At 38.5% G+C, this 23,062-nt stretch overlaps 2 protein-coding genes across 4 annotated transcripts in view; one reads left to right on the top strand and one right to left on the bottom strand.

The window, feature by feature from the left end:
* Window positions 1-12,370, bottom strand: part of LOC114032181 — a 48,222-nt gene extending 35,852 nt beyond the window's left edge. The window contains exons 1-3 of one of the 2 annotated variants that reach the window (XM_027847428.1): window positions 12,181-12,370; window positions 4,519-4,640; window positions 1,415-1,553 (exon numbers count right to left, since the gene is read on the bottom strand). In XM_027847428.1, coding sequence (XP_027703229.1) covers window positions 1,415-1,553; window positions 4,519-4,640; window positions 12,181-12,277 — 358 coding nt within the window. In that variant the 5' untranslated portion in view covers window positions 12,278-12,370. Of the gene's footprint in view, window positions 1-1,414; window positions 1,554-4,518; window positions 4,641-11,702; window positions 12,022-12,180 lie in introns of those variants that run through there. The other variant, XM_027847429.1, reaches the window with a different exon arrangement.
* Window positions 12,371-12,595: 225 nt separating this feature from the next.
* The window catches only part of SRP54 (signal recognition particle 54), a 57,485-nt gene continuing 47,018 nt past the window's right edge, over window positions 12,596-23,062 (top strand). Inside the window, exon 1 of one of the 2 annotated variants that reach the window (XM_027847426.1) lies at window positions 12,596-12,681. The gene's annotated coding sequence lies outside the window, so the exon portion shown is untranslated. Of the gene's footprint in view, window positions 12,682-12,803; window positions 13,019-23,062 lie in introns of those variants that run through there. The other variant, XM_027847425.1, reaches the window with a different exon arrangement.

Here is a 23,062-nt window from a genome sequence, read left to right as displayed (position 1 = left end):
CTGCAGACGGTGACTGCAGCCACGAAATTAAGCAACACTTGCTCCTTGGAAGAAAAGCTATGGCAAATCTGGACAGCATACTAAAAAGCAGAGGTCTTTCAACTTGCAGACAAAGGCTAACTTGCAATTAAGGTTATGGTTTTTCCAGTAGTAATGTATGGCTGTAAAAGTTGGTATATAAGGAAAGCTGAGAGTCAAAGAATCAACACTTCTGCATGGTGATGTTGCAGAAGACTTTTGAGAGTTCCTTGGACAGCAAAAAGACCAAATCAATCACTACTTAAAGAAATTAATTCAGGCTATTCACTGGAAGGTCAAATACTGAAGCTTTGCCCAAATATAATGATGGGACTCATTGAAAAACACTGATGTTGAGAAAGGTTGAAGGCAAAAGGAGATGGGAAAGGCATAAGATGAGGTGGATAGTGTCATGGAAACAACAAACATGACTTGGACAGACTTCAAGAGATAGTAGAGAACAAGATGGCCTGGTGTGCTACAGTCCATGGGGTCATGAAGAGTTGGACATGACTTGAATGACTAAACAACAACAAAAAGAATTATACTCAGTTTTACCAGTTAACTTATTTTTGGTTGTAAGCCTAGATCTTTTACTTTTGAAATATCGTACTTCACAACTTTCACTTTCAGAGTAGTGAGGAACAAATTGTGTGTGATCTTGACTTTGACTCCTTGGTACCTGAATTCTTTTTTTTCTGGATTCTTGCAGCATTTTCTCCTTGACTTGGGAGCTCTGGATTTTGGTTACAATATTCCTGAAAGTTTTCATTTTGTTTTTGCAGGAGCTAACTAGTGGGTTCTTTCAATTTCTAATTTGCCCTCTGGTTCTAAGTTACTTGAGCAGGCCTTTTTGTTCATGGCTTTCAGGTCCCTCAATGTTTCTTTAATTACTTCTCCTTGATCTATTTACCAAGTCAATTGTGTTTACCATGCGTTATTTCACATTTTCTTCTAATTTTTCAGTTTTTTAAATGTTTTATTCTCTCTTAATGTCTCATGGAGTCGTTGCCTTGCACATGGACAATTCTAATTTTCAATGAGTTTTTTTTTTCAATAAGGTTTTGTACCTCTTCTTTTTCTAAGCCATTAATTTCTCTTTTCATGTTTCTTCCTTAGCTCTTTCCCTTTTCCCCATTTTTTTCTTATACTGTTTATATATCAAGCAGGTTGCTCTCATCCCTCCCCACTCTCCTTGGTTTTAAATCCAATTTAAGCAATGCTTGAAAATGAAGCCTTTATGTTGTAAAGTTCGAATACTTCTTTTTAAAAAAATAAACATAAAATGGACCAGGTGTACGTGTACACACACACACACACACACACACACACAGCGTATAAGAAAAATGAACATGCATTATAACAATATAGTTTGTGTACTTCAGTGTCTACTTACGTAAAGGTGCAGTCTGGTGTGACCCACACACCATGCAGTAGTTTCTACTCATTTTCCCTTTCTCACACAAGGAATCAATAAAGTCATCATCATAAAGGAATGCATCAATGTGAATTATGGGCTGAGGTTGCTGTTTTATCTGAATAGTGGTTAGAAAAACAAAGAAATATATTTTAATTGCAAAATAAGGTAATCTGATTCTTGAAAGATAAGTTATATTTATTCATGTTTCCAGCTATTTTCTTTGACCATTTTCTTTCCCAAAGGAAGCAAAAAAGGAAGCAGCTTTTTGCTTTGATGTGTAACAAAAATTTAGCGAATTTTAATTTCTATATTAGTAATACTTAAAGGTATAGGGGCAGCTAGATGGCATAGTGAATAAAGTGCTGAGCCAAGAGTCAGGAAGACCTAAGTTTAAATCTCACTAGCTGTGTGACCCTGTGCAGGTCATTTAACTCTTATTTGCCTTAGTTTCTTCATCCGTAAATTGGAAATTATAATAGCACTTACCTCCCAGGAATGTCACAAGCATTAAATGGGAGAATTGTTAAATATTTAGTACGATGCCTGGCACATAGTAGGTGATTAATTAATAAATATTTGTTTCCTTATTTCCTTTCCTTAAAATTAAAATTCACCTATTATTAAAAGTTTGTCTATAATCAGCTGTTCCTTATCAATATTGGGTAACTGATACAGCATAAAAAGTACTTTCCTCATCTCATCTCTTTATGATTAAAGGCTAGTAAAATTAATGACAGAAATTTCATGCCAAAATTAGTCCTATCAAATGCTTTCATTCATAAAAAGTTATCTACTAGTTTGACTCCTTCAAAGGCCTGATCTGAATGAATATATAGTAAGTGTACAAAATGATTATTGGTTATTGCCTTCCCTCTCTTAACTGTTTCCTTGAGGAAAGGAGTTGCCTTTTGCCTCTTTTTGTATTTCCCACTGCTTGGCACATGGTAGGCACTTAATAAATGTTTAGTGACTGACTGCTAAGAGTTTTGGCCTTCAGCACTTGACATATTAAGAGATGGCAGAGTGCTAATAAAAAGTATCAAGCTACAGGTCTCACTACTACTGTACCTTCAGATCTGACTCCTATTCCACGTCCACAGCATCCAGTGTCTTTAAGGATAAGTTGCAATCTGGGACAAGAGACATTACTTCTCCCTACTCCCTCCTTTCAATACAACTTCCTCATTTCCCTCTAACTTTCCACACATGACTCTTCCCTGCCAACTACTATGTAGCATATATTAGTGAAAATCTGAAGAGAGATATGCCGTGACCCTGATTTCCAACTTGTGGTTTACTTTCATTCTCCTCCTAAGTCAAAACTCTGGCAGTGACTAATTACCTGTCACTGCCCTTCACCCAAATTGCCTAGGATCTTGAGTATGGAATCCTGAATTTATGACTTTCGTCAACGCATTTCAAGTCACAAAGTGATCCATGGTCCATTTAATTTGGTAAGTGTTGTACAAAAGGAAATGTGGCAAAATTTGTTAAACAACTTAGATAGGAAAAGAACGTAAGGAATTCTATGCCCATCTCTATCTCCCCTAAGTAAAACAAGGTTAAAGGGCAAGGAATAAGAAATATGTTATTAATATCGAGTTTAAATCTTGGCTCTGATAGTTATTAACTACATGAGCATAGGCAAGTCACTTTAACTCTCAAGGTCTCAGATTTTTTTTTTAAGACAATTGGGGTTAAGTGACTTGCCCAGTGTCACACAGCTATTAAGTGTCAAATGTTTGGTCTGAAGCTGGATTTGAACTCAGGTCCTCCTGACTTCAGGGCCAGTGCTCTATCCACTGTGCCACCTAGCCGCCCCCTCAGATTTTATCATTGGTAAAACTGGAATAATACTTGCACTATTTACTTCATAGGGCTGCTATGAGGAAAGTGCTTTGTAAACTATATATTCAAATAACTGAAAGATCTGTGATTTTATCACTTCTTAGAACTTAGCAATTAGTCCTAAGTTCTTAACATTTCAGAGAGGTCAAGAAAGATGAGGACTGAGAAAAAATCATTAGAGCTGATAAAATTAAGAGAACACTGGTAACTTTGGTGAGAACAGTTTCAGTTGAATGATCAGATTGGAAGCCAGACTGTAGTGGATTTGGTTGAGAGTGAGAGGACAGGAAGTCGTGACATCAAGTGAGGAAGGCTTTCTCAAGAAGTCTGGCAGAGAAAGGAAAGACAGAGATAGATGACAGTTGGCAAGGATGGTAGTAGCATCCAGTGAGGATTTTCAAGTTGGAGGAGACTTGGAAGAGTTTATATGCAGCAGGGAAGGAACCTAGAGAAAGGAAGAAAATGAAGGTTAAGTAGCCAAAGGGATGACTTCAGAATCAATCTACTGAAGACGACAGAAAAATATGGGATTATGGGTACCTGTTGAAGGGTTAGTCTTGGAAAGGAAAAAGGCTCTTCTTCAGCCTTCTTCTCCAGACGGGAGCAAAAGGAGAAACAGTAATGAATGATGCTAAGGAATGGTGAAAAAAATGAGGGAAAGTCATAAGTTTACTGCAGACAACAAAATTTGCAATAAAAGTGGGAGGAAAAGAGCAATGGATCTACTCAGGAGAGTTCTAGGAGAATGTCACTGAAGTGATAAAATGAAGTAGCTTTAAAAGACAGCAGAAGAGAAGACTGAATGGGCAAAAACAGATCAAAGAAAGAATGTGATCTCAGTGAGCTATTTTAGAGGCACTGTGAATGAAAGATAAATTGTATCAATAAAGACAATGCTCAATAAATTTATTATCTGTTGATACCAAAAAAATGAGAAGCAGGATAGTGCCATAGAAAGATAATTAAATTTACAGGTAGAGGAAGTGGGCTTAAACACTAGGGCAAGTTACTTAAACTTTTTTGGGTCTTATCTTCCTGGGCTGTAAAATGATGGGTTTGGGACCAGATAGATAATGTCCAAAGTCCCCTCCAGTTCTAAGTCTATGGCTCTACGCAATGAAAACAGGAACCACACATTTTCCTTCCAAGTATACAGCTACCATTTAACCAATCCCACCACTTTAAATTTGGCTAGAATCCTTAAGTAGCAGTTTACATAAACAAAAATTTACTTTTTGAATGGCTACTTGCTCCGAGGAAAGCATGGTTTCTAGGGGTAAGCAATTCCGAAGATCTTCTGCAATGTTTTTCAATATAATGTCATTATTATCATGAATGAACTCATCAAAATCTCCTAAAAAAGAAGCAGAAATGTCATTTTTTAATCTGCAGGCATAACTGGGTTAACAGTTATTGTTCTTTATCTTTCATCTGAAAAAAAAACCACTTACAGACTTTTTTACTTCAGTGTTTCTGACTTGCAGTATTAAAAGGAAAGATTTATGTCTAACACCATTTAAAGTCCTTTTACAAAATTCCAAATTACTTTAGTTCTCAAAAAAAAATAAAACTTACACATAATTCTATTACCCCCATCATATGTAAATTAATTCAGCCTATTAGATTAAAATATCAAAGTACCATAGGCATTTTGGTATTCTTGATGTGATATTTCTATTACTTTCTTTCTGGCAAGAAAGAGACTCCCATTAAATAGAGTGAGAATGAAACTCATGGACAGGTAACAAAATTCCTTTGATTTAGACATTAGAATTTAGAGTCTAGTCACAAGAGAGAACTGCCAAATGGCTGAGAACTCCCTATCAATCCAAATGACTAGGTTCTTTCTGGGTCCAAGGGTAAGGAACTACAAGGCATACCCAAGTATAAATGCTTCCAGCACTCCAAATTTAGTGTACAGCAGGCTCATTCAACCAAAAGAACTCTGCATCATTCAGGATAACAGTGAGAGCTGAACAACTCAATTCTCTTTTATTGCCTAACTACTAGTTGCATAGACAAAGAAGTATCTAAGAACATTTATTTCAGTGGTTATTGGTTAGTCTGCATGAAGTTCATAGCTCAGTCTGCATACTTCCAGTGCCCACTTATATAAATTAAATATTTGGCATAGGAAACATCTTTAGGCCAATGAGATGGGCTCCTCCCCCTCTTTGTTTGGATAGCCATATGCGGATAAATACATACATACCTACGCAAAAAGTTTTCCTATTGCCAATTAATAGTATCTGAGTTATAGCTATGAGAAGCAAAATGACCCAAACAGGAATGAGCATCAATAAATCTACTTCTAGACAGAGAATATTATTTTTCTCTTCAATACAGCATTCAAGCTTTAAGGTAGGCTACAGATGCCATCAAATTATCTACTCTGAGTCATTCTTAACTCATTAAAGATTTTCAGACTAAATAATAAGGTAAATAGTTGGCACAAATTATGTAAGGAGGCAGTCTCGAGTAGCAGACTCCTGAAGTTAGGAAGAGTTAAGTTCAAATCCCACTTAAGACATTTAATAACTGTGATACTGGGCAGGACATTTAATCTCTCAGCCTGTTTTCTCATATGTAATATACGGAAAATAGTATCTATACCTCATAGGGCTGTTGTGAGGATCAAATGAGTTAATATATGTAAGGTTTTGTAAACCTTAAGTTCCACATAAATGTTAATTATTATTTGCCATAAGTTTTATAACAATGTTACTATGCTGCGTAATTCAACCAGGTGTTATATTTTTAAGTAGTTCATACTGGAATGAAATACAAAAATATTCTACTGTCTGGACAGCCTGCTCCTATCCAGTCCTTATAATCATCACATTACTAATATATACTTCCTCTAGGTTTTTATCCTCCTCCAACCAACCTGGATATTAATCTTTCCCAAGGTTCCATACTCCCTTTGAGATCACTCATTTAGAGTTCAAAGTGGGACTTAAAGGCCACTGAGTCCAAGTCCTCATTTTACAGATAAGGAAACTGAGGCACAGAAAGGCTAAATTAAGGATTTCCCCAGGATCATATAACTATTATACCATACAGGAATTACAATGTAATCCTGGAAAGCACAACCATTGCTTACAGAAGACTGTCTTTTAAGGTAGCCCTTCTTCCCACTACCAAAGAAAGCCATTGTGGGTTTCTGTCCCCCATCCTTCACTGTATCTTGTCTATTTTCACCATGGGAACACATTTCAATGACATTTTAAAATTTGGGGGGTATGATTAGCTTTCCATTCCTCCCTAACCGAGTTTCTTTCCCTCGTTGCTCCTACTCTGCTTTGCCTTCCTCCACTCCAAGTTTGAGAGTCTGAGGACATAGAACTTCCTGTAGTGGGTAAAATTTAGCTGTGACATCAAGGAAGTCAAGGAAGCCAGGAAATGGAGATGAGGAGAAAGAACATTGCAGGCTTACAGACAATCACTAAAAACAGGAAGGACTGAAATCACAGTGGGGGGTAGGGCCGTGTGGGGGTAGACAGGTAGGGTATAAAGTATAAGACTGGAAAAGTGAGGTTGGCAGGTTATGAAGGGCTTTAAATGACAATCAGAGGATTTTATAGTTGATCCTTGGGGTGACAGGGAAGCACTGGAGTTTGAGTAGTAAGTAGGGTGACAGTCAGACCAATTTAGATCACTGAAGGATAGACTGGAATAAGGAGGGACTTGTGGCAGGCAGATGGACCAGCAGGCTACTGCAATAGTCCAGGCATGAGGTCTTCGGAAAGAAGGGGTGGTACATAACAGATACTACAAAAGTGGAGTGGGCAGCAGAATGAGGAGTTGAGGATATTGCCTAGCTTGTGAACCTTAGCGACTGGCAAGACAGTGGTGCATTCATGGGGCAGCTAGGTGGCACAGTAGATAGAGCTCCAGCCTTGGAGTCAAGAGGACCTGAGTTCAAATCTGACCTCAGATACTTGAAACTTACTAGCTGTGTGACCCTGGGCAAGTCACTTAACCTCACTGCCTCACCAAAAAGCAAAAAAAAAAAAAAAAAAAAAAAAGACAGTGGTGCTTTCAACAGTAATAGGGAAATTTGGAAGGGGGAAGGGTCTGGGAGGAAACCCATCATCATAGGCATCATGAGTTCAGGGTACTGTGATTTTTATATTAATCTATATGTTATGTACAATGAATATACTAATAATTTAGAATTCTCAAGAATTGCCTTTTCCAGCTTATGAGTCAGAGCTCACAATGCATCTTGAACTGATCAAATACTTCAGTATTTTTGCCAAGAAAATTTCAAATAGGGTCACAAAAGGTTGGACACAACTGAAATGACTGAACAATGAACAAGTTATATATACACTGTTGTTCATCTTATTTATTTCTGCTTTCAGAAGTCTGATTCCTGACCTAATTTCTATACTAAAAATTTTTTCCCATAAGTATGAGGGCTGAGGATATTGGATTTAGCAGTTAAGAGATTGCTAGTAACTTCTCAAAGAATTGTTTATTAGTAGAGTGATGGGGTCAGATTGTACTATGAGAGAACAAGTACTGTGAACTACCCAATCTGAAAAGGCAGGATTAGATAAACAACAGGTATATCCTGTAACAAAATGGGGTTTGGCGGCCCAATCCTTTATGGATCACATTATGTTTCGTCTTTCTTCCCACACAGGAGTAAAAATAAGCAGATTTCTTCCATCACAAGATATGCTCCAGGGCTTTTTACCAACTTTTTTTGGTTTCTGCTGTCCTGCAAACTACATAAGAACACAGGATTACCTTACCTAAAATTTTATCTTCTCAGCTGTTGGTAAGTGATTAGGTATTTAATAAATGAAGTCTATCTTTACATTTATACCTGTAAAATTTCACCTTATTAGAATCAGCTCAGTGCTCTTGACTGGAAAGATGTTTTTGGAATCTGACTTTGACATCCAACATGTTAGTTAACCCACCCAGTTTGGTATCCTGAGTATGCTATCTATGCTTTTATCCAGATCATTTATAAAAATGTTAAAACAGCATAAGGCCATGAACAGATCCATACGGTACTCCCCTGGAAACCTCCTGCAATGTTAATATAGAACCACTAATAATAATAGCAGCTAATAAAAATATCTAGCATTTAAACAGTGTTTTAGGTTTATAATAATTATCTCATGATTTTCACAAGCACCTTGAGAGGCATATTTTATTATCTCCATTTTAGAGATAAGGAAACTGAGGCTGAGAGAAGTGAAAGGACTTTCCCTGACTCCAGGTCCAGTTCTCCATCCATACAGTCTGCTGCCTGTGTTAACAATTTCACCCTTGAAGTCTGGCCATCACACAACTGTCATCCTGCATACACTGCATCCACAAAAAGGACGAGATACTTTTATCATTTATTTTGCTAAAATCTAAGTAAATTCTATCTATGCATTTCTATGGTCTACTAGTTTGGCAAACTTGTTCAAAAAGCAAACAAGGTTAATTTGGAATGACTTGATCATGACAAAACCATGGGACCTAGGGACAGGAGTTCCAAGTTCACCCTGCCGCCACTCCCACCACCCCCCACCCTCTTCAGTCAGAGGGAAGCAGGTGGAAAAGGAGCATTGGGACTAAGGAGGAGAGTGTTCCTGAGCTGATTTGAAATTGGGGGATGAAGGGGCAGCTAGGTGGCACAGTGGATAGAGCACCAGCCCTGAAGTCAGGAGGACCTGAGTTCAAATCTAGCCTCAGACCAAACACTTGACACTTACTAGCTGTGTGACCCTGGGCAAGTCACTTAATCCCAATTGCCTAAAAAAAAACCTGTAAAATGAAGAGATTCTTGAGATTATGGTGAAGGACAGGTGAGCAGCCAGGTAGAAAATGATGGAACCACTGCTTCCCTTTCTTGACAATTTTCAACCATTGCTTTAATGATCTGTTCTAGAATTGGGAGACAGAACTTGATATAGAGTGAAGTAAGCACAATCAGGTGAATAATTTATATGTAAGGTGGGGTATTGACTGGGTCACTCACCATACTGCAATTTGTACAGGATAATAAATGTGGAGAGGTGGAAAACTATGAAAGACTTGAGAAGTTTGGATCAAAGTAGAGCACCTCTCCATCAGAAGACCTATTTTGATGAAATATATTTTCCACCTCCTGATTAAGAGGTGATAGACCTTTGGCAGCGGTGTGTACAAAGAGAGATACATTTTTGGTCATGACCACTATATGGATTCATTTTGTTTGGCTGTCCTTCTTTGTTACAAGAGTTTCTATCCCACCTTCCAGGTTTTAATTGGGTGAGGGAGAAGAGAGTTGGGGTAAGAAAGGGTAGGTAGGGGCGGTGATAACCAAAAAAAGGTACTGAAACATTTTTTCAAATGCACAAAGCAAAGTAGAGAGAGGTTCAAAAGAGAAATAAACAAGCAGGCCCAGTTTTTAAAGTAACCAGTTTCATTTACTACCTAATTATTTTTTTAAGGCAAGCAATAACAAATGGAGCATTATGGCTTCAAAAGAGAAGTTTAAAAAGGAGATACATCTCTTTTGGCATTCTACTCTGAATATGGAAAAATCCTCAAGAGTTTTTTTTGTTTAAATTCAGATTAAAAAAAAAAACAACAAAATGACACAACAGTAAATAGGAGTACTCTCAAGGCCATGGATGCCGGAGAGAAAAGGGGAATGAAGCCCCAGTAACCCCCACCCCCCCCACCCCCAACCTAACCATTGCCCCAGGGCATCTATTCATTAGATCAACGGAAAACAGGGCTTAAGTTCCTTAAAAGACAGCTCTTTAGACACTTTAAGTCACTCTTCAGAGCCCCTGGGTTTTTATTCTTTTCCTCCCATGGCTTACTGATATCTCTTCCAATTCTTAAAGACAGAGATTTTCTTTTTTTTTTAAGCATATATTAAATCTAACCATTCAGTAACAAAACTGCCTTGCTCTTGATGACTAATTTCTTGGTTAGCAATCTGTGGATTCTATCAACCATAACTTCTCTATTTTTCATAACTTCTAGGCAGTTTTCTTATACTGTTTCCCTCAGAATGTTGTTTGGACTTTTAAATTCATCATGTTCTTCTATCATTCTTAAATACAAGAACCTTCCTAAGTGAACTGAGGCCCAGGAAGATTAAGTGACTTGCCTAAGACTTGCACCGGAGTTGGAATTTGAATCCAAGTACAATTTCTACGTTAGAGCCTTATATTCATTTTTCAGATAACAAAATGAGAGTCAGACAAACATAGAGATGGAGCTGATGGGTTCAGCAAGTCAAGTAGTACAGAGAGAGAAGAGGGCCCAGGATAGAACCTCGAAGAACATCTATGGTTAGAGGGCTAGATCTAGAAGAGGATTCATCAAAGGAGACAGCGAAGAAGCAGTAGGAGAGAATGTTGTTCGAAAAAACCTAAAAGGAAAGAGTGCTCAACAGTGTCAAAGGCTATGGAGAGGTCAAGAAGAATGAAGATTGAGAAAAGGCCACTGGATTCCGCAACATTAGTAACTTTGTAGAAAGCATTTTTGATGGCCTGATCGTAGGGGTAAGAAGAGTAAGAGAAGAGAAAGTAGAGATACCTATTCTAGACAGCCTTTTCAAAGAGTTTAGTTACAAAGGGCAGAAAAGATATAGGTCAAAAGTTAGGGACAGAAGGATCAAATAAGGGTTTTTTGAAGATGCGTGAGACGTGGGTATGCTTGTAGGCAGTAAGAAATGAGCCAGCAAATTGAGAGAGACTGAAAATAAGTTAAAGACTGGGGATGACAGAAAGGGCAATTTGTTGGAGAAGATGGGAGGGAATGAGATTGTTTGAACAAGTAGAGAGGTTAGCCTTGGTAAGGAGAAAAGGCACTCCAATCTTCCCAGATTGACATCTTGAAGTCCTCTTTGATTCATCCCTCTTTCTCCACCCCTTCCCCCCTCAATCCAATCAATCAATAAAACCTTCACATTGAAGCTGGATAACTGATTGATAAGTCTCTGGATTACTTTTTTAAAGGAGCCCCAGCCCATGCATTCACCAAACTCTCTGCTCAACTCACTCTTCATGTTGTACCATCCCCCTCCCCAGTCTTACTAGCTTGTGACCCCAGTCATTTAACCTCAGGTTCCTCATCTGTAAAATGGGAGTAAAGAAGAATCTACTCTGCAGGTTTTTCCGTGGACAAATTGAAATAACATACATAAATAGGTTCCAACCAATTTTTCCAGTCCTATCTAGAGAACTCTTTCACTCATAAAGATCTGTCCTGTCCTATCTTCTACATTAAACTAGACTAGTGATCATACATTCCTTTTTTGGATCTGCCAGGAACTTTTCGGCCTGAATCTTTGGCACACAACCTCCCAAACAAAGAAAGCCCTCCTTCTTCCCTGCAAGTTACGGTCCAACTTTGGGCCTTTTTATAGGAATCTTTCCTTAAGCTCTACTGGTAAAGGTGATCTCACCTTCGATTTTCTTCCTCCTCCAGAATTCTCCTAACACTTTTCCATGCTCTTTCATTCAACTCATCCTCCACATTGTTCCACCAACCCTCTCCCCAACCAGTACCTCCACTCCTCTGCACTTATTCCGTGTTCCTTTTCTTTATGCTGATAGTACACATTTTGCACAAAGTATTAAGGTACCACATTAAGGATTTGCAGAACTAAATACAGTTAAAAAAGAAAGTGGGGGCACAAAGAGCTCGAGGGGGCTCATCCAAGGTAAGCGGGGAAAGCTATAAACCGAATCCAGAGTATATTTCCAGAGTTCGGGCTCAGGCCTGCAGCTATGAGCCGGCCACAGCCAGTACAGCCCATGTCCCAGCGCCGAGGAGGAGGAGGTGCGCCGCGAGGCCCTCGCGGGGCGAACTTTATCTGGGGATCTTCAAGCGGCAAGACGCTAACAGGCCCCGGTCCCAACCGCTCAAGTGTGTCCCCTTACGCGTGGTTCGCATCCAGTCTAGAAGCGCAGGAAGGTCTCCAGGAGACACAGCTCCGAGAAGCTCCAACACTGAGCGCTGGGCAGAGCCCAAATCCATCTCAAAAACCGGCCACGCAGCTCGCCTTTAGTCGGAAGGAGCAGAGGGTCAGGAAGGAAGAACGCGCGTGGCGAAGAGACACGGCAGGAAAAGGGGCGGGTTCGGCGGAAGTCGCCTCGCCAGCCCCGCCGGAACCCCGCCCCACGGCTTGTAAACTAAGCTTCCCCGAGACCTCAGAGTCTCTGCCCCGAGACCTCAGCCGCCGCCAGTGCCAAAGTAGTAGTCCCAGGACGGGCCTTAACCCGTCCGTTCTATATTTCTTTTTTCTTTCAGGAGGCTTCAGGAGTTTGCTTATTTGTCCCCTTCTGGGATCCGGTGAACTCTTCGCGAGCCTTCCATTTATCCAGAAAAAGGCCGCCATCATTTTTAGAATTCGGCAAACGATCCAGATCCCTCCACGGAAGGTAAACATCCCAGCTGTCTTCCATGACTTGCCCCGAAAAGGGGGCGAAGAAGGGAGACGGCGGTATTGCCCCGGCAGCGGAAGTAAACCTTCTGCCGGAAGGGGGGGGTGTTACAGGGAGTGATGACGTTTCTTCGTTAGCCGGAAGGTTCCGTGGTGTTTGTTGGGGTTCCAGCTGGTCCGGCCTGAGTGAGGTCTAGTCAGAGGGGCAGAGGGTCTTGTTCCCATATTCGCTGTCAGAAAGTTGGGCGCTCATTGTTCCGTTTTTGCCCGTTCCTCTTATTACCGGGCGGAGCGGAGCGACTTCGGAGGCTGTGGCGTTCGTTCTGCCTGTCCAGGTCAGTGATCGTTCTCCTCGTTCCTCTGACCACTTAAGGGAGGCCTAGGGAAACGAAGGGTGCCCACTATCCACTAATCTGGGCTTGAATTAGAGACACTATGGAGGATGGAAGTATTGAAGCTGAAACTCAGTATCAATCAGTCATTCAACCAACAAGCATTTATTAAGCATTCACTACTTACTTAGCAGGTACTGTGCTAGGCATTAGCGGTAGAAAGATATAAACTGAAACAGTTGCAGAGGGTGAGGGGAGGAGTGTAACCAAGGAGTATTGAAAACTGTGTGGGTGTGTGTGTGTCACACACGCATACATTTCAATATATGTTATAGTAACTTTGAGGAGGAAGACACGTCTGATACAGAGTGACATAAGGATTGTCAAAGGAATGGGACAGACATGCATAGATATGAGGAAAGGGAGATTGTTAAGGGAGTTTTGGTCTAGGCAACTAATGACTTGGAATCACAGGAATTCTGGGTGTAGAGCAGTAGGTTGTCAAATTCTTCACAGAAACAATGGTTATGACTGGCCCTAGGCACCAGACCTTCTTCAACTTAACATCCTATCAAACCATGCACCTTGGCCATCTCACCTTCTGCTTGCTAATATGCTATCACTTTCCTCTCATCTCCCCTGGACAAAACTCCTTTCCTGGTCATGTTTTCCTTTTCTGTGTTGTGTTCCCATATTAGAATATAAAGTCCTTGAAATCAAAGCCTGTTAATTTTTTAAAAGTCTTTGTATTCCCAGTGCCTGGCTACTAGTAAATGCTTAATAAATTTTTTCATTCATTCACAGTCACTCAAAGGAGATTAACAATCATTCTAACATTCAATAAGCATTTATTAAGGACCTACTAGGTCTGGACCCTAAGGGTACAAGGACAAAAAAAAGTCATCTTGCCATTATAAATTGCTTACATTTAATAGGTAGAAATGACCTGTACTTTGGGGAGATTCAGAAATACTGACTACTGTGGGAGAGGTCTCTTGTAGCCTTGAAGGGATTCCAAGAGGCAGAAGTGAGAAGGGAGATCATTCCAGGCATAGGGCACAGCCTCTGCAAAGTCAAAAGAGACAGGAGATGGAATGTGGTGAGCAGCCAGTAGGGTAGTTTGGATGGAATATAGGGAGAATTTGTGTGAAATTAGTTGAGAATAGGAAAGAACTCAATTTTTAAAGAAATTTTTATTTTTTACATCATACTCACTTCTCAGTATATCTCTTCTCTTTTCAGAGAGCCAGATGGCTCTTATAAGGCTTTTAGAACAGTGAATTTTAAAAAGAATTAAACATTTCAGCAAAATTAACCACATAAAAAAATCTGACATATAGAGGAGGACCCATAGTTTCCCACCTCTGCAAAGCTTGGTCATTATCATTTCACATCATTCAGCTTTGATTGTTTGTTATTGTAATCATGGTGTATAATACTTTCCTGGTCTGTCTGCTTCACTTTGCATCAGTTTGCATCAGTCTTCCCATGCTTCTCTATTTTATTGTCACCATTTCCTATAGCATAGTAATATTCCATTATATTGGTATACCACAGTTTGCTTAGCCATTTCCCATTTGAAGGGTTTCTGTTTTGTTTCTAATTCTTTCAAACTACAAAAGCTGCTGCTACACTTTGTTGTATGTGGATAGAACCTTTCTTTTTGTCATTGACCTCCTTGAGCAGAGTGGAATCTAGGTCAAAAAGTATGGCACTGTAGTCACTTTCTTCACATATTACTTTTCAGAATAGTTGTATTAATTCACAGCTCCACCAAAAGTGTATTACTGTGCCCATCTTTCCACAATCCTTCCTACAACGACTTCCCATCTTTTGTCATCCTTGACAATTTGGATGTGAGGTGAAACCTCAGAGTTTTTTTGATTTGCATTTGTCTTAGTAGTTATTTTGAGCAAGTTTTTATATGGTTGTTAATAGTTTGCTTTTCTTTTGAGAACTGTTCATTCATATCCTTTATACAGTTATCCATTGGGGAATACTTTTTATTGATATTAGATTCCTAAATATCCAATCTTTACCAAAGAGAGAGATGCAAAAATTATTTCCCCAACTCCCCAACTTAATTTCTTAGCCTGGTTATGTTAATTTTGCTTTTTCAAAAGCTTTAAAATTTTATACATTGGAAATAAACCATTTCATCCTTTTTGATTGCTCTTGTCCCTTGTTTAATTAAGAATTCTTCCTCTAGCTATACCTGGCAAAGGTCCATTATCTGTTTTTCTTCCTCATTTTTTTTTCTGTAGTGACCTTTAATATTCAGAGCATGTGTCCATTTTAGGATTATTGTGGTACATGGCATGTAAGATATTTCCACCTAATTTGTGCTGAATTACTTTCTAATTTTTTCAGCAATATTTGTCAGATAGGGAAGTCTTGTGCAGTATGTAAAATAATACACAGGTGACTGTAATTTAGGGACATTGAGCCACTGAAGATTCTTGAATATGGCATTTTATATTCAGACTCCTGTTTTAAGAATATCAATTTTGACAACCTTGGAGAGCATAGATCACAAAGGAGGGTGACTGGAGTCAGAGGCTGTTGCCATAGTCTAGGCAAGAGGTGATAAAGGCCTGAATTAGGGTGGTAGCCATGTGGCTAGAGAGAAGGAGATATATGCAAAACATGTAATCCTTTAGATTCCTTCAAAACTCAACTTAAGCCCAATTTTTTTTATTCCCCCAATAGCTAGTAACATCCTCCTCTAAAATTAACCTATGTTTATTTGACATTTTCCTTTTCTTATTTTGTATTTAAGTTTAAAACTTAAATACAGAATAAGAAAATAAAAAGAAACATATTATAAACTTAAATGTTGAAACTTAAATACAAAATAAGAAAAGGAAAATGTCATGTACACAGCAGAACGTAAAAAAGGATTCAAAATATATAGCAATAAATTTCCATTTCAAGAAAGCCTATATAATGCTGTGAGTTGTGTTGAAAGCTGTCTATCTTTTCTTTGCTTCCTTGTAAGTTTTCTTTTGTTTGCTAATGTGAACTTTTTACTTTGTTCTTTTTCCCTCCTTCCTTCCCCTCCTTCCCTCCAAGACTGCAATTAATCAAGAATATATTTATATATGGATATAGATATATACATACACATAAACCTAAACACACACACATACATATATACATACATACATCAACATATATTTTCCCTAACAAATTCTACTTCTGATCTTTGTTTTCATATTTATACATGTCTCCTATTTCCTATTCCTCCTAACTCCTGTATTTTACTTCTACCAGATACCTTGCCCTCCTATTACTTAACCTACCCCCCTCCAAGGATCCCTCCCTTATCCTCCCATTCCCATAAATCTAAACACCCTTCTGTACCCCAACTTGACCCATTCCCTCACCCTCTCCTCTAAAGATCCCTTATCCTCTCGCCCTTCCCTATCCCCTTGGCTTTTTATTTCTTTCTAAATTTATAAGAATTTTATGCTCTTTTAGATATATATGTATTGTTCCCTCTTGAACCCATTCCTGATGAAAGTAGGTTTCCAGAACCAACAGCCCTCCTCTCCCATCTAATTCCTCTGTGTTGGTTCTTCCTCTTGCACATCATTTGTATAAGATAACTACTATTTTTAGCTGTTCCTAGGGGTAGGGAACCTTCAGCCACAAGGCCACATGTGGCCCTCTGGGTCATCAAGTGCAGGCCTTTGACCGAATCCAAACTTCACAGAACAAATCCCCTTAATAAAAGTATTTATTCTGTGTAACTTGGACTCAGTCAAAAGGCTGAACTCAAGGACCTAGAAGGCCACGTGTGGAAAGATAATGAATTCTGTTTTGAATATATTGAATTTGAGAAGTCTATAGGTCAACTAGATGAAGTTGTCCAGAAGGACTTTGGTGAGGTGGGGCTCAAGCTCGAGAACCTAGTGAGATGATGGCTGGCTAAGTAAATTTGGCAATCATTTCCATTGAGGTAGTAGTTGAACTCATGGAAACTGATGAGCCTCACGGAGCATAGAAAGAGAAGAGGGCCTATGACCGAGCCCTGGGTTAAACCCAGACAGGAGAACTAGAAAGTGGATATTGATTTTACAAAAGAGACAGAGACAAGAGTGGTCACATAGGTAGGAGAAAAACCAGAAGAGCACAATGTGATGAAAATCCAGGGAAAGCATTTATTAGGCACTGAGCTAAGTTCTGGGCATATGAAAGCAAGATAGTCCCCACCTACCTTCAAGGATTCTAACATTCTGACCAGGGAAAACAACACATAAAGGGGATCTGGATAGAAGAAGGGAAAGGGTACCCACACTAGTAATTCTAGGCTTCATATAGAAGGTGGTGCTTGAACTGTATTGTGAATGAAGAGAAAGGTTCAGTGAGTTAGGGGGAAAGGGGGTGCATTCTAGCATGGTACCAAGATAGGAAATGGAGTGTGAGGAATAGAGAAAAGACTAGGTTGCAGAATTTAGGAGGGCAAGCAGTGTACAGTAAGGCAGGAAAGAGCTTAAAGCAAAGTTGTGAAGAGCTTTAAAAGCAAAAAAGTAACCACTGGAGTTTACTGAAAGAAATGACACGGCCAGACCTGTGCTTAAGTAAAATCATTTTGTCAAATATGTGGAGAATGGATTGGAGTGGGGAGACACTTAGGAGACTGTTGTAATAATCTTGGCAAGACATAAAGGCCAGAATTTAAATGGTGGCTATGTGAATAGAGAGAAGAGATTGGATACGAAAGTGTCATGAATGTAGAAGTGGTGTGAGTGTAGCCACTTTTTTCGAGGAGTTTGTCTGGTAGCAATAGGACAATAGCTTGAGGAGAAGGTAGAATTTTCGATACAGAAAAATAAACGAATATTGTATGTACTGTGGCACACAGTTAGATTAGGCAATATATTGTGATAGTACAATGTATATTAAATAGGAGCCATAGATGGACAGTGAGCGAAGTCTGGAATTGTAAAGGAGGAAGGGAGCAGGTTGGACTGTACTTAGAAATTTCTTTTTTTTTTTTAATTTTAAAATAACATTTCTATTATGTTATCATTCAAATGTCTTAAACATGGGTTTGCACATGAAAATTTCCCAAAATATAAAGAAAATAAGATCAGCAATATGATAGATTATGCACATGGTTGAAGATAGAGATGTGGCAACAGTTGCAAAATAAGATACAGAATTTGTACTTAGAAATTTCTAAAGCCTTTTCATTGCACTTTGGGCAGGTGCCTGTGTGAAACACAAATCTCAGTCAGATAGGCGTTCGGATCTTTGGGGTTCATTTGGTCCATTCTAGATAACTCCTTGACTCAAACCCTTCCTCGCCCTTTTTTTTTTTAAACACCAATATTTTTCTGTTAAATTATATGCCTACAAATCATGGAGCACCAGAGTCACCAAAGGATCAAAATTGCCAGTGGTGTGCATTTTAAAAGGGGAATGGAGACAAATATGGTGACAGGAAAAGGACTGTAACATATTGCCAATGAAGATTCGAACACAAGAACTAACATAAAGCTTATCATCTAAGAAATGTATGATTTAGTAAAGGAAATGAGCCAGTCATATGTCAAGAGCAACATACAACAGACCAATTATAGAATGCTATCAAGTCTAGAGGAATTCCTCTGGCATGTTGAGTATATTCTTTATGAAGGATATTCAAGAATCCCCCAGTATGACAAGGCGTTGATGGGTTGTAGTCAGTGTCCCTGGAGAAAATACTCACAATGATAGAATCTGACACCCACTGAAGTATAAACATATAGAATAGCAACAGATGTCATGAATATATGAATATATGCTTGTTTTTCCTCTGTATTTTTCTCCATTCTTCAACACTTTCTTTTTCATTCTTTTGTGTCTTAGACCTGCCAGTAACATCTTAAATTGTTTACTAGCCATTAGAGCTAGATATTGTTGATTCCTAATTTGGGAATGGGCTTCCACGTTATAGCAAATTTTTTTCATATGCTCCAAATTATGCTTGTCAACCAATGATTATCAGATGAATGAACTATAGAGTTAGCACGTGAATTTCTTGTACAGTGATACATTTTTATAATGTTGAGGTTACTATTTATATTCACCTTTTAGAGGCTTGTAATTATGTAGACTTTTTTGTTTTTGTTTATTTAGTATTTTATTTTCCCCCAGTTACATGTACAAACAATTTTTAACATTCTTTTTTAAAACATTGAGTTCCAAATTCTCTCCCTTCCTCCCTCCCCACACCCCTCTACCCATTGAAAAGGCAAGCAGTTCAATATAGGTTATTACATGTGTAGTCATGCAAAATATTTCCGTAATAGTCATGTTGTGAAAAAAAACATAAACCAAAAAAAAAAAACAAAAAACCTCAAGATAAATAAAGGTTAAAAAAAAGTATGCTTCAATCTGTATCCAGATACCATAAGTTCTTTCTCTGAGGATGGATAACATTTTTCATCACAAATCCTTTAGAATAGTCTTGGATTATTGTAATTGCTGAGAATAGGTAAGTCATTCACAACTTCACCAACAGTGCATTAATGTTTCATTTTTCCCACATCTCCTCCATGTTTTGTCATTTTCTTTTTCTATCCAGTTAGCCTATTAGCCTGTTCTGTCCTAATAGATATGAGGTAGTACCTCAAATTTGTTTTAATTTGCATTTCTCCAGTCATTAGTGAGTTAGAACTGTTCATATATTTTCATCATTTGGGGAATGGCTCTTATTTTTATAAATTTGATTCAGTTCTCTACATGTTTGAGAAATAAGGTCTTTCTCAGAGAAACTTGCTTCAAAAATTTTTTTCACAGTTACTATTACTAGCTGTATTTTCCTCCATCCTATGTCCCCCATGTTTATTCTATTCTCTCTCTCATTTCACTCTGTCACTCCTCAAAAGTATATTGCTTCTCACTACCCCCTCCCCAACTCTGCCGTTCCTATCACCCTCCCCTTCCTTTATCCCCTTCCCCCCTCCTACTTTCCTGTAGAGTAAGATAGATTTCTATAACCAATTGAGTGTGTTATTTTGAGCCAATTCTGATGAGAGTAAGGTTCACTTACTCTCCCCTACCTCCTCCATCTTCCCCTCCACTGTAAAATCTTTTTCTTGCCTCTTTTATGTGAGATAATTTACCCCATTCTACCTCTCCCTTTCTCCCAATACATTCCTCTCTCGCCCCTTAATTTTATTTTTTTCTTAGATATCATCCCTTCATATCCCACTCACACCTGTGCCCTCTGTCTTTATACTCCTTCTGACAGCCCTAATAATGAGAAAATTCTTATGAGTTACAAGTATCATCTTCCCATGTAGGAATGTTTGGGAGAGAGCATACAAGAGTTCCTGATTTTACTCTGCCATCGTGGCTCTGCCTTCTATATAGACTTTTTTTCTCTAGTTATGTAAGTTTTGTTGTACTTTGAGGAAGAGAATACAAAATTTTTCTGGTTTTTTATGGTTCTATTATATGAGTAGCATATTAATTCTATAATTTGATCTGGAACAGTGGTTCTTAGATTTTTTTCAACCTTTGGGACTGAGACAAAAGACTCAATGAATCATCTACTCCATCTTTGTATTTTACACATTCCCCAGAGTCATGTTCCCACTCCTACTCCCATTCCCAGGCTTATAGATTTAGGTCTAGAAAGAGCCTTAGAAGCCATCTAATCCAGTTTTACAGATGAAGAACCTGAGGCCGAGAGAGGTTAAGTGACTTGCCCAGGGTCACCTACCTAGCAAGTATCTGAGGCAGAATTTGAACTCAGGTCTTTATGGTTTCACGTCCAGTACTTTATGCACTACTACCCTGTGCAGCCTCATCAGTAGGAAAGGCAGTGGTCTAAGTTGAGGGAAGAAGGAAAAGGGGAGTTGGGGAGAGAGATGTGGCTCTTGCCCAAACAAAGAGAACCAAACACTACCACCACCAAACTGGAATTATTCAGAAGATTTGAGGTTTGTTTTTGTTTGTTTTTTTAGTAAGACAGCAGTGAGTGATAATTTATAAGCTGAGACTTATTTTCTTTATCTTTAAAATAAATGGGGTCAGACTAGATTAGTGCTGAAGTCCCTTCTAACTTTTAACCTATATGCTTCCAAATTTTGAGAAAGAATTTGTTTTTCTCAGAAGCAAAAAGCATTTTCAGCCTACAGGCCATCTATAGCAGGGAATTTTAAAGCTTTTTTTATGTCATGGGCCCCTTTGGCAGTCTGCTGAAGTCTATGGACGCCTTCTCAGAGTAATTTTTTAAAAATTGTCATTATCACTAAATTATTTATTTATAACATTAATTTAAAAAATTTTTTTTTAATTTCAAATTCTCTCCCTCTCACCTCTTAATATGGCACACAGTATGATATCAATTATACATGTGAAGTTATCCAAACATTTCCGTATTAGCCATGCTGCAAATAAATAAAAAATAGTGAGATAAAGAAATAAAAAAGCAAGAAACAAAAAAAAAGTGAAAAAAGTATGCTTTCATCTACCATCAGAGTTCACTAGCCCTCTCTCTGGAGGTAGATAGAATTTTTCATCATGAGTCCTTTGGAATTGTCTTGGATCATCATATTGATCAGAGTAGCTCAGTCTTTCACATTTGATCATCATTACAATATTGCTGTTACTGTGTACAGTATTCTCCTGGTTCGGCTCACTGCACTTTGCCTCAGTCCATATAAATCTTCTAAGGTTATTCTGAAACCATCCTGCTCATTACTTATTATAATACAATAGTATTCTATCACAATCATATACTGCAACTTGTTCAGCCATTCCCCTGTTCATGGGCATCTCCTCAGTTTCTAGTTCTTTACCAACACACAGAAAGAACTGCTATAAATTTTTGTACATATAGGTCCTTTTCCCTTTGATTTCTTTGGGATATAGCAGAGTAATGTTTTTTAAACAAAATACATTGGATTACAAAAACAACCAATTATATCGAAATAGATATAAAAGTATTAAACAAATTCACAGGCCCCATGATAAGAACCCCTGATTGCAGGGACATGTAAGGTAGCCAGGAGAGAGCAGTAACACAAAATTCAAGAAAGAACAGGATATCCAGGAGGATGCAGTATCAAAAGCTAAAGAGAGACTAAGCAAAATTAAGTCATAGAAAAATCTTTCCATATTTAGCAATTAGGAGATTTTTAGTCTCAATAGAATCTTAGGACCAAAGGTTGTAGAGCTGAAAGACACCTTGAGTCTCTTTAATTTGAACAGTTTTCCTTGAACTCCTTCATTTTACAGACTAGGAAACTAGCGGCCCAAGGGAGTTAAGTGATTCACCCAAGTTTACATAGTAAAAATGATAGCAGAATTTGAACCCAGCTTCTTTGACTCCAGAGCCAGCGCTCAATAGACATCTTTTAAAGCATTGACCCTGTGGTAGACACTGGGGATACAGACAAAAATGTTACACTGCCCACCTTCAAGGTGCTTACACTGTCCTGGGAATAAACCTTGGAAACTTTGAAGAGAATAATTTCATTTGAGTGAGGTTTGGAAGCTAGACATAAGTGAATGGTGAAGAAATTGGAGGCATTGAGTTTTAAGGTGGCTTTTGCTTAAACTTTGATTGTCAAAGGGAAGAGGGATATGGGAGGATAGCTGCAGGGTATGAAAGGGTTAAATTAAAGTTTTTTTTTTTAAATTGTTTTTAAGGGATTGGGGTGGGGGTGAGCACAGAGAAACCTGTCTATGTTTGTACATAACATGTAAAGAAAGATAGAAGATCAAATCTGGCCTCAGACACTTGACATTTACTAGCTGTGTGACCCTGGGCAAGTCCCTTAACCCTGATTGCCTCACCCAAAAAAAAAAAAAAAAAGAAAGAAAGAAAGATGGAAGATGAAGTGATGAAAGAGGCCAGTTCCTGTAATAGATATTAAAGGCATAAGTAGAAGGGTTGGCTTCATACAAGAGAAGGGCCACTACCTATTTGTCTGAGATGGGACATGTAAAAGAGTAAAGGAAGGAAGAAAGAATGGGGGATGATGTTAAGAGGTTTTCAGGTAAACAGGGGAAAGGAACTTAAAGCCAATCACCTCTTTGCTTTGT

Source organism: Vombatus ursinus, unplaced genomic scaffold, assembly GCF_900497805.2.
Source record: "Vombatus ursinus unplaced genomic scaffold, bare-nosed wombat genome assembly UNPS02015406.1, whole genome shotgun sequence".
Taxonomy (NCBI): Eukaryota; Metazoa; Chordata; class Mammalia; order Diprotodontia; family Vombatidae; genus Vombatus; species Vombatus ursinus.
Note: the sequence above shows the minus strand (reverse complement) of the source record. Positions and strands in the feature narration are given on the sequence as shown.